Source organism: Xylocopa sonorina, chromosome 11, assembly GCF_050948175.1.
Source record: "Xylocopa sonorina isolate GNS202 chromosome 11, iyXylSono1_principal, whole genome shotgun sequence".
NCBI classification, from domain to species: Eukaryota; Metazoa; Arthropoda; class Insecta; order Hymenoptera; family Apidae; genus Xylocopa; species Xylocopa sonorina.
The window spans coordinates 1524711-1534233 of NC_135203.1; the positions used below are offsets into that span (position 1 = coordinate 1524711).

At 32.5% G+C, this 9523-nt stretch overlaps 2 protein-coding genes across 11 annotated transcripts in view; one reads left to right on the top strand and one right to left on the bottom strand.

Moving 5' to 3' along the window:
* Positions 1 to 6386, top strand: part of Pkn (serine/threonine-protein kinase N) — a 32866-nt gene extending 26480 nt beyond the window's left edge. For 3 of the 5 annotated variants that reach the window (XM_076904879.1, XM_076904877.1, XM_076904881.1), the window contains 12 exons: positions 87 to 338; positions 486 to 636; positions 717 to 804; positions 920 to 1275; positions 1367 to 1605; positions 2380 to 2547; positions 3128 to 3445; positions 3609 to 3760; positions 3852 to 4071; positions 4144 to 4251; positions 4371 to 4511; positions 4589 to 6386. In XM_076904879.1, coding sequence (XP_076760994.1) covers positions 87 to 338; positions 486 to 636; positions 717 to 804; positions 920 to 1275; positions 1367 to 1605; positions 2380 to 2547; positions 3128 to 3445; positions 3609 to 3760; positions 3852 to 4071; positions 4144 to 4251; positions 4371 to 4511; positions 4589 to 4732 — 2337 coding nt within the window. In that variant the 3' untranslated portion in view covers positions 4733 to 6386. The remainder of the gene's footprint in view (positions 1 to 86; positions 339 to 485; positions 637 to 716; positions 805 to 919; positions 1276 to 1366; positions 1606 to 2379; positions 2548 to 3127; positions 3446 to 3608; positions 3761 to 3851; positions 4072 to 4143; positions 4252 to 4370; positions 4512 to 4588) is intronic. The other 2 variants (XM_076904878.1, XM_076904880.1) reach the window with 2 other exon arrangements.
* LOC143429335 (tRNA-splicing endonuclease subunit Sen15) lies at positions 3633 to 8708 on the bottom strand. Of its 6 annotated transcripts, none has more exons than XM_076904890.1 (5): positions 8607 to 8708; positions 8456 to 8537; positions 8205 to 8376; positions 7917 to 8130; positions 3633 to 3760 (listed from the first exon to the last, which is right to left on the bottom strand). In XM_076904890.1, exons 1-5 carry the CDS (start codon positions 8628 to 8630, stop codon positions 3755 to 3757), a joined length of 498 nt encoding a protein of 165 aa, XP_076761005.1. In that variant the 5' UTR covers positions 8631 to 8708; the 3' UTR covers positions 3633 to 3754. The 6 variants fall into 6 exon arrangements, with proteins under 6 accessions (XP_076761005.1, XP_076761004.1, XP_076761000.1 ...); XM_076904889.1 differs by lacking the exon at positions 3633 to 3760 and adding an exon at positions 4840 to 6214 and having other exon boundaries at positions 7925 to 8130; XM_076904885.1 differs by lacking the exon at positions 3633 to 3760 and adding an exon at positions 4840 to 6879 and having other exon boundaries at positions 7925 to 8130.
* Positions 8709 to 9523: the final 815 nt, after the last annotated feature.

Consider the following 9523-nt stretch of genomic DNA (forward strand, 5'->3'; position numbering starts at 1 on the left):
TACATGAGTCACCCATTTACATCCGTATAAGCTATTGTTTAGGACTATTTCCACTCTTCACTCATTTACTTTTGAATCACTTTAAGGCTCAAGCAAGTCTTGCAGAATCGAGTAGAAAGTTGGACCTACTGAGATTATCCCTCGAACTTAGAAGACAAGAATTGCCACCGGATAGTGGTACAGCTGCTCAATTGAAGAGAGAATTGGCCAGCGTGCAATCCGCTAGTCCTGTCCCTGTAACTTACACGTCGTTACAACCGTTTCGCGGCCCGCTGGAAGGTAAAACTACAGTGCCTGCTTCCGTTTCAAGATGCGCTGCCGTTACTGGTCAATTAGAGGTAAAGAAAATTCTAATTTCAACAATTTTCAAGTTTATAGTTACAGTGATTACAAAGAAAATTGCTTTAGTAATATTTCTTCTTATCAACTTTATTCTAAATCCTGTTATAATAGTAATGGATTGATGTATACACCTGGAACTTTAGGTAAGGCTAATGGGTTGTCAAGATTTGGCAGAAGAAGTGCCCGGGCGCACCAGAAGAGAACACCCAGCAAGTCCGGACCTACGTAGTTTTGTTAAAGGAGTTACAGGGCGCAGTTCCAGCAAATCATACAGCGTTAAAGATGAAACGAGTAGTAAGTTTTCTTCTTATAAATATTATAAAATCATAGAAGAGTGGAACAAGCATAGTATTGATTCTCTGCATTCGTTACAGATGATATTATGGCGGTTATTAAACTAGACAACCAAACAGTAGCACAAACTAGTTGGCGTCCATGTTCCCAACAGGCTTGGGACCAAAGGTATTTTTTTTATTACGTACATACTTTTGTAAGAGGTACATGCCCCTCCTATACTCCTCGCTCTATGATAGAAAATTGCAAGTGTGTGGGTATATACGTACAATTATTTTCATAGGTTTTCCATCGAACTAGATAAGTCGAGGGAACTCGAGATAGGCATTTATTGGAAAGATTGGAGATCTCTTTGTGCTATAAAGTTTTTACGTTTAGAAGAGTTCATCGACGATGTGAGACACGGAATGGCTCTTCAATTGGAGCCGCAGGGTCTTCTCTTCGCTGAAATTAAATTCTTGAATCCTATGATTTCGAGGAAACCTAAATTGCAACGTCAACGCAAAATCTTTAAGCAACAAGTGAAAAACTTCCCAAGAGCTAATCAAATGAACATCAACGTCGCTACTTGGGGCAGACTTTTGAAACGGTCGGCACCCTCGTTACACAATACAAGAAACTCCGAGAGCCCACCATCGGGTAATTACGCATTCCTTGTCGTAGCAGCTATAGAAAGTATTTGCGTACATCTATACCATTTAACTTTGGTGCTTTCGTGTGATTCTTTTAGGACCACAACCGTTGCAGCTCGTTTTTGATACGTCATTGGAAGACAAACCTGAAACACCTGGAGAATTGCCTGATCCGGAGAAGGGAGGCTTAGGAGGAGCTAGACCTTTAGGATTGTCAACTTCAAGTAGTAGTCCTACACTGCCACGTCCTCCGGAACATCCTCCACCTCCACCACCTACAATCACAAAGAAACCATCGATGCCTGCACCTCCACCACCGCCAAAATTAGATCAAGAGGTAAATCGTTTGAAATTTATGTTTCTCTTTATTTTTTTTATTTACAATGAAACTTGTACTCACCAAAGTATTACCTAGAAGCTGATAGTTTTCAACAAAGTTATTTTTGTACATTCTATTGTTAGTTATATTATAATTCGTCCGTACATATTATATATACGAAGTATCATAAAATTTTCTAGTATTTCCTTTTATTTGAGAGGTTCAGGGTTTTGGTACACTGGTTATGGGTGAAAACCATGTAGGATACATGCATACAGTATATTATATTCACCTGAAAGTCGATATACTTGCTAATGTTTTGTATATAGTGTTATATATTTTGTCAAGGCATGTTAGCGTAGATAAATATTAGACACTTCCAACTGTGCGAGATATTGCTTTAAGAAAGTACTATAAATATATAAACCATATTTATTAGATACTTTGAGAATTTTGTAAAGTGCAGCAACTTGTTAAACGCTTGAAAGAGCCTACTCCTTCTTTTTTTATTAATTTCTTTACGTTCGATCGATGTGTCATGTTTATTTTTCAATTCTTAGCTTCTTTTATGCGTAGCCCTTTTCACAATGTTCAGCACCAGTGTCGGAAAGGTACATGGTGATATGTGCATTGTGCATTGTGTAATGTGCAATATTGCTTTAGCAAAGTTGCGGCAGAAAAACTCCCTTCGATAATTGGAATCACATGTTTACGTAAAACTTTGGTATTCTACAGTTTAAAATATATCGCAAGCGTAAAATAGCTTTTAGAGCTAAGCAGATAGTAATGTAGTTACAGAGTGCATTAAGGGAGTTTGATTTCCTGCACAACGAGGAAAAGGGGGGTCTTCATGGGGCAAATTTGAGGCCTCTCGTAACAGAGCCTCGTCCCGTGCTGATTGCACCACCTTCTCCACGCACACCCTCGCCCCAACCCGTCGTCGAGTTTCCTGAAGATGAGGTACATACCTCTAATACACGCAGCTTTATTTTTTCTTTAAGTTCCTTCGCATACTACTAATACATTAAGTATAATATCATTGCTCTTTTAAGTTTCTCGTAATTCATTTTATTTAATTAATAAAATATTACTCACACTTTATTATAATATTCTCTCACCAATAAGCATGTAGTCAAATTGTTTGCATGCCCGTGTGTATATATGTGTGTGTGAATGTGAATTGTGTATGAAAGCTTTCAATTAAACTGTACTTGTAAATATTTTCTGTAATCTTCTATTTATCTTGCTTCAAATGTTGCGATACTTGATTACTTAAGAGCTATAAGATTTATTAACAGTTAGTAAGTACCATTAAATACGTGAAATTTAATTAATATCTTTTTTTGTTTGTGAAATGGAACAGTACTAATGTCTATAGATATTATACATGTGTTTAAGTTCCAAAATCAAAGTGATTAACATACATACATATGATACACTAAATAACAACATTTATATTACTATCATTTAACATAAATGTGTAATCATTATCATAAGCGATAAGTATGTTATTTTAAGCTAAATATTTCGACGATTATAGGTTGTGTACGAAATGCCGCACAAGCCTGCTCAATACAGAGACAGTGCCTACGAGTCCAGAAGACATTCACAATTAACTGGAATGACCATAGAGAATTTCAGGCTGCTTTCTGTTCTCGGCCGAGGTCACTTCGGGAAAGTAATCCTATCGCAATATAGAAACACAGGAGAATACTTTGCGATTAAAGCTTTGAAAAAGGGAGATATAATAGCGAGAGACGAAGTAGAATCGTTACTTTCAGAAAAACGAATATTTGAAGTGGCGAACGCCACGCGCCACCCTTTCCTTGTAAATTTATTTGCTTGTTTTCAAACTGAGGTACGTATCATATTAATTACAACGACTAGAGAAAGCATACCCATGTTCATATCTAGACGCGTATCTAATAACGCGCATTTTAATCTTCTATAAAAAAAAAAAAAGAAAAGGAAAACAGTGATTACGTTCCATTTTCAAAAATTTTAAGTTGTACTTTTCGTAGGCACATGTATGTTTTGTGATGGAATACGCAGCTGGAGGAGATCTTATGATGCACATACACGCAGACGTATTTGGAGAGCCACGAGCTGTATTCTATTCAGCGTGCGTCGTGTTAGGATTACAGTATTTGCACGAAAGTCGAATTATCTATAGGTAGATATTTGAAAATGAACGGAAATAAAATTTAGAATACTTGATTATTTTTCTTTTTGTTGTATTATCAATCATTTAATTAAATTTGCAGAGATTTAAAGTTAGACAATTTATTATTGGATACGGAGGGGTACGTGAAAATTGCGGATTTTGGTTTGTGCAAAGAGGGAATGGGATATGGAGATAGGACAGGAACATTCTGCGGTACTCCAGAATTCTTAGCTCCCGAGGTTCTCACTGAAACTTCGTATACACGGGCTGTTGACTGGTGGGGTCTTGGTGTATTAATATTTGAAATGCTTGTTGGCGAGGTGAGCGTTGTCAAATTCAATTTCATTATACATTGTCAATCGCTGTACACTAATTAACAATTGTTAATTTAGTCACCATTCCCTGGTGACGACGAGGAGGAAGTATTTGACTCCATTGTGAATGACGAAGTTCGTTATCCACGATTTCTTTCTTTAGAAGCGATAGCAATAATGCGAAGGGTGAGTAACTGTTTATATACATATATATTTCTTTCTGGTAATACTGTAAATACGATTTCAATATTCCATTTTTTCTTTGTTTTTTTACATGTACATTCACATTTTAACAATCTATACAGTTATTAAGGAAAAATCCTGACAGAAGATTGGGTAGTAGCGAAAAAGATGCTGAAGATGTTAAAAAACAAGCATTCTTTAGGCATATAGCGTGGGATGATTTACTCTTGAGACGTGTTAAACCGCCATTTGTTCCAGTAATTGTAAGTGTTGTTACTTTGTTTTTTGTATCGACTAGAATATTCATTGGGACTAAACTAAATTTATACTCACATTTCAGCATTCTGTGGAAGATGTCAGTAATTTTGATGAAGAATTTACATCAGAGAAACCTCAACTAACTCCACCTAAAGATCCTAGACCACTCAACGATTTAGAACAAAGCCTATTTAAAGATTTTACATACATGGCTGACTGGTGCTAGCCATAATAACAGTGTTGATCGTCTTTCTTTTTTGTTATACAGATCATTTAGCGTTCTATTACTTTTTCTCACCGTCAAGATTTTAGGGGCAATCAGATCGTAATCAATAACACTCATAATTATATATGTACTTGTTTAATTCTCAGAAATAATATGTTCCACACATCATCTCTTAATGTTATATATTGTACAAATGATTAATTTTTTAGTATCATGATATAATCAGGCATATAGAATTAAAACAAATTATGTTCAACGTACGAATCTCAGGTTTTTAATTAATATGTAAAAATGAAATATCAGACTTTTTAATCCGTAGCTATATGTTGGGATTTACATTCGTCAGAGTTCTTTCCAACATACAATGTAGTAAATAATTATAGTCGTTTGAAATACTTGAATAATGACGTTCAGATTTTTTAATCAACTAGAAGACCAGAAAAGAAACATAAATTGTACATGTACTTTTACAGCATGTTCGTATTTTGATACAAAATTGTTATTTGTAATTTAAATTTATAAAGATTTGTACCATTATTTGAAAATTATTAGATCTCATCATGATTCTAAATATCGACCAAATGATATCGGTTTAAAGTATTATTTCGCAAACTTGAATTAGCACACTCATTCTTATGTATAATAATCATTTCTCAACTACTTAACGATCATATCCTTAGAACATAGAGGATATTCTCTGTATAAACATATTATAATTCATAAAATGCAGAAAATAAATCAAAACGTAGTTATATTTGCTCATGCTCATGTGATAGGGAATTGAACGAAGAAATGGCACTAAGTATGCAGCAGTGTTGATCAATAGAATCATAAATAACACTGAACGCTTTAATTATATTAGTCACGTGTACCTAACCATTGACATGATCAGAAAGTAAGACCAGTTATTTACACTTAACTCGATAGTCTGACTGTATCAATTTTTTTTTTCTTCTAATGAACAAATTTCTGCAGGTTGTTTCCTATAATATTCTTACATATATACATATTACTTAGTTATATATTTTAGTGTTTCCAATATGTGATGGAATACTCGTGGTGTTCTAGTGCTATACCTTGTAAATGTGTAACCAAACAATGTGTAATAACGCATAAAGCTTATAAGTACAATAGATTTTATCCTAATGTGTTATATAATACTAATCTATATTATATAACACTAAGTTCACATTATAGCACATTGTTAGAATTCATATTCACATTTTATTATAAACATTACTTTACAGTTTCCTTACTTCTTTTTCCTTTTTTTTTCTTATTTTTGAATTAGTCATTGAAAGAGTTTTGTACTAACATAATTTGATGCCTATTCTATAATTCCTTTGTCTTGTATGCTGCATAAGTTTATTCAAAATAATAAACTTATTACTTCCGTATAATTGATTTTCAAAAGTATCAATAGTAATACATATATAATACGTTAACTAATATTAAGATCCACGTATCTTTTGCAATGCATAGCTGCAACAATAACTTTTCATCTAATTATATCCACTCGCCTAGCTCATTCTTTTAGAAGTTAATGTACAGGTTTTATGTATGAAAGGATTTTTTAAATGGAACCTTACATAAATTAACATACACGTTTGTAAGGAAAATATCCGTCTGAAATATGTCCAAAAAAAAAAAACAATAACAGATAGTGACTGATAACAATCTTTAATAATTAGAGTACTGTGATAGTAACATAAAATGGTTCCATTTGAAATTTTCTTATTGTAAACTTAATTATATACATAAGCTTCAGATCATTATTATTCATTCTTCCAAAAAGTAATGTTTAAAATTGTAAAACAGAAAATTAATTGCATCATCACTTGTGATAGTTTCGAGATACATCTCGAATTCTAGTTGCCTTAATGCACTAATAAATTACTAACCCTTTGGTAACTATTTTATATAGAGAGACCTTGTATATTAAAATGGGAAACTACTTATACAGAGGTGCTCGTATAACACATTATTCCTAATGTGCCTGTTTTTATAGGATTCTCATACGTAGGTTTTCTAAATCTAGCTGAGAGTAACTGTAATCTGATTTTAGTTGAAATGTGTATCGACATTAGAAACTATGTTGTACCTTTTCATTGTGTAATAGACAAGAAAATATGGGAACTTCGGGATTTCTAAAATCTTTTATTTTCATTAATTATCAAATACTTCGGTTTGAATAAAAATGAAACATCACAGATTTTACCTTGGCTTCAGTATACAAAAAATTGTAATACAAATAAAAATGGACGTACATAATGTTCTATTAATAATTATGAAAATCATTATTTTTATATTTCACGTGTATGGGATGTTACATTACTCCTATATATCAACTGCCAAACTACACATTTCTCTACAAAATAAATCATTTTGTATCAATCGATATTTTCTTGTCAACGTATTAAGTATGTACTCTATAACATTTAAAATGTACGTATACATAAACGTTATACAGATAACTACTATATATGAGCTAAAAAAAATGTTACGTTAAGAAAATAAACGTACAGTAGTTTTTACAAAAGCGACGGATTCCTTATGTATATATTACAGGTGTCGTCAATTTTTTTTTCTTTTGTAGATAGATCTATTTTGAAGAATCAAAGTAGAAATCTTGTCAAAGTATACTTCCGTTAAATATTTTTATACATACTATATAGCATATATATAACAATATTAAGTTCTAATACTAGCTTAGAGTATTTGCTACATTTTTATCTGTGTGTATAGACAAAGTTGATAATAATGAAACAGCATGTGCCTCATACTTGCAGTGTTTACTAAATCACTTAGTACGCATGTAGTACATACGTAGATAATATTTTAACATAGAGAATATCTACAAAATTATTGAGTAATAACTTATTTAATATTTACATTTGCAGTGGCAGCTTAAAACATATCACTTTAAGTATAGTTGCATAGTCTTTAGTAATACCTTTAAACTTTACGATAATTCAATCACATAATTATTATCTTGAATAATAAACATTTAAAGAAAACATACATCAATGGTAACCCTTTAATATTATTTCAGACTGTGTTATGACATCAAATATGCGATTACGAATATGTGCATTGAAAGTTCGAAAAGGATTAAAGTTCCATTAAATGTGAAAATAAAGATGTTTTTTATTTATTGATTTATTGTTTCCTCGCTTACATCAAGATCAGTACTTTGGTTGATGTCATCTGTATTCAAAGATCTTGCTAATTCATATAAATGGGAAGTGTTCTTTCTGATTTCTTTTTCTAAATTCAACTTTTTTTCTTCTTTTTCTTTCATCAATTTAGTTGTTCCGGGATCCATAGGTTTCAAAAGACCCTTACTTGCTCTGTATATAATACTTGTACTATCCGATGACTTGAAAACGAATGTTACTCTGTTACAATATATATAGATTAGTCCATAAAATGTTATCCAATAAGAAGTTTTGTGAAAAACATTTGTACTTACTGTTCAACGTTTAAACCATCTTGTATTTTTTCAATTGTGTCAAGGGAGATATTTGTTGATGCCGACCAAGGTATAAACATTTCTGTCTGAGAATTTTTCTTTCTCTTCACTTCCAAGTACATGAGATCTAAACCTTCGTTGTATTTGTAATTGACTTCCCAGTATCTTCTTGCTGATTATAAAAATTGTTAGTACTTAGTAACTATTAGTAGATATTAATATTTTTAATTTTATACAATTTTCTACATTACCTTCGCACAATTCGATGTAAACGTAAAATGTTGTACTTATTTTTACAGGATCTCTACAGCCCAGTTTCTCAATATTTAAATACTGACAATATTAATGTAAGTTATTTTGACATATAATACTCTTAAAATTATTTAAATGTATTATACTCACACAGGGATGACACACGTCGTACATTATTAAAAAAGGAGTAACTTTTTTAGGCAAAGTAACTTCATATATTAATTGTTTGTTACATTTTTTTGGGTTAGGTTAAGTGCGATTCTGTTAGATAATACTAGAAAACAATATTATCGAAATTATTTATTTTGTATGCCAATCTTAAATTTATCTTTACATTTTAAATGCGTTGTCAAATGTTCATCATTTTTTAAAATTGATTTATAACAATGTGCGATTAGTTTGTGCATCGAAATATCATCTCCTTGCGTTGATGATCATCTCGCGTTGATGCCGCGAGCGATTTGATTGGTTGACGGTTGCACCAAGTTTTGGTACATAAAGCCAGTTTAATTTGCACAAACTTTAGTATTAAATTTTACTTGTGTAGTAAAGAATGTGGAAACGGAACAACTCCAATTTAATAAATTGTTCCGACACTCTTTTTCAACAAATTTACAAGTCAATCAGTGTTCTTTAATCATAGGAACTCTAATCATACGAACGTCGCGCAATAAATATTATATAGTATATTTGTTCCTGCCAAGATACATTTTCTGTAATGTATAAAATATCAATTTTTATGACAAAAACTTTCGAATTCTTGTAATTTTATTAAATTTTGACTTCAATATGATATTTTTGTTGTATAATCAATTATTTTACACCTGTTATGAGGGCCGTAATGTGATAAAATTGTTTAATACTTGTGACTGCTCATGTTCGAACGCGCAGGCATCGAAATTTAACACGTTCACGCCGGCGTGACCCACCGGTGGGTCACACTTGACTGTTCCGTGGGGCGGCGTGACCCACCGGTGGGTCACACTTGACTGCTCCGTGGGGCGGCGTGACCCACCGGTGGGTCACGCGTTTTCAGAAAATTAGTCGTTTCTTCAGACGAACCACTT

What these genes read in the sequence shown, in the direction of transcription:
- LOC143429335 (XM_076904885.1), bottom strand. Translation starts at nt 8,630, where the DNA reads ATGTACGACGTGTGTCATCCCTGT. An exon ending in TTACATCGAATTGTGCGAAG is followed by an intron (nt 8,377 to 8,455) that starts GTAATGTAGAAA and finishes TTTTATAATCAG; the next exon opens with CAAGAAGATACTGGGAAGTC. An exon ending in TACAGATGACATCAACCAAA is followed by an intron (nt 6,880 to 7,924) that starts GTACTGATCTTG and finishes AAAAGATTTTAG; the next exon opens with AAATCCCGAAGTTCCCATAT.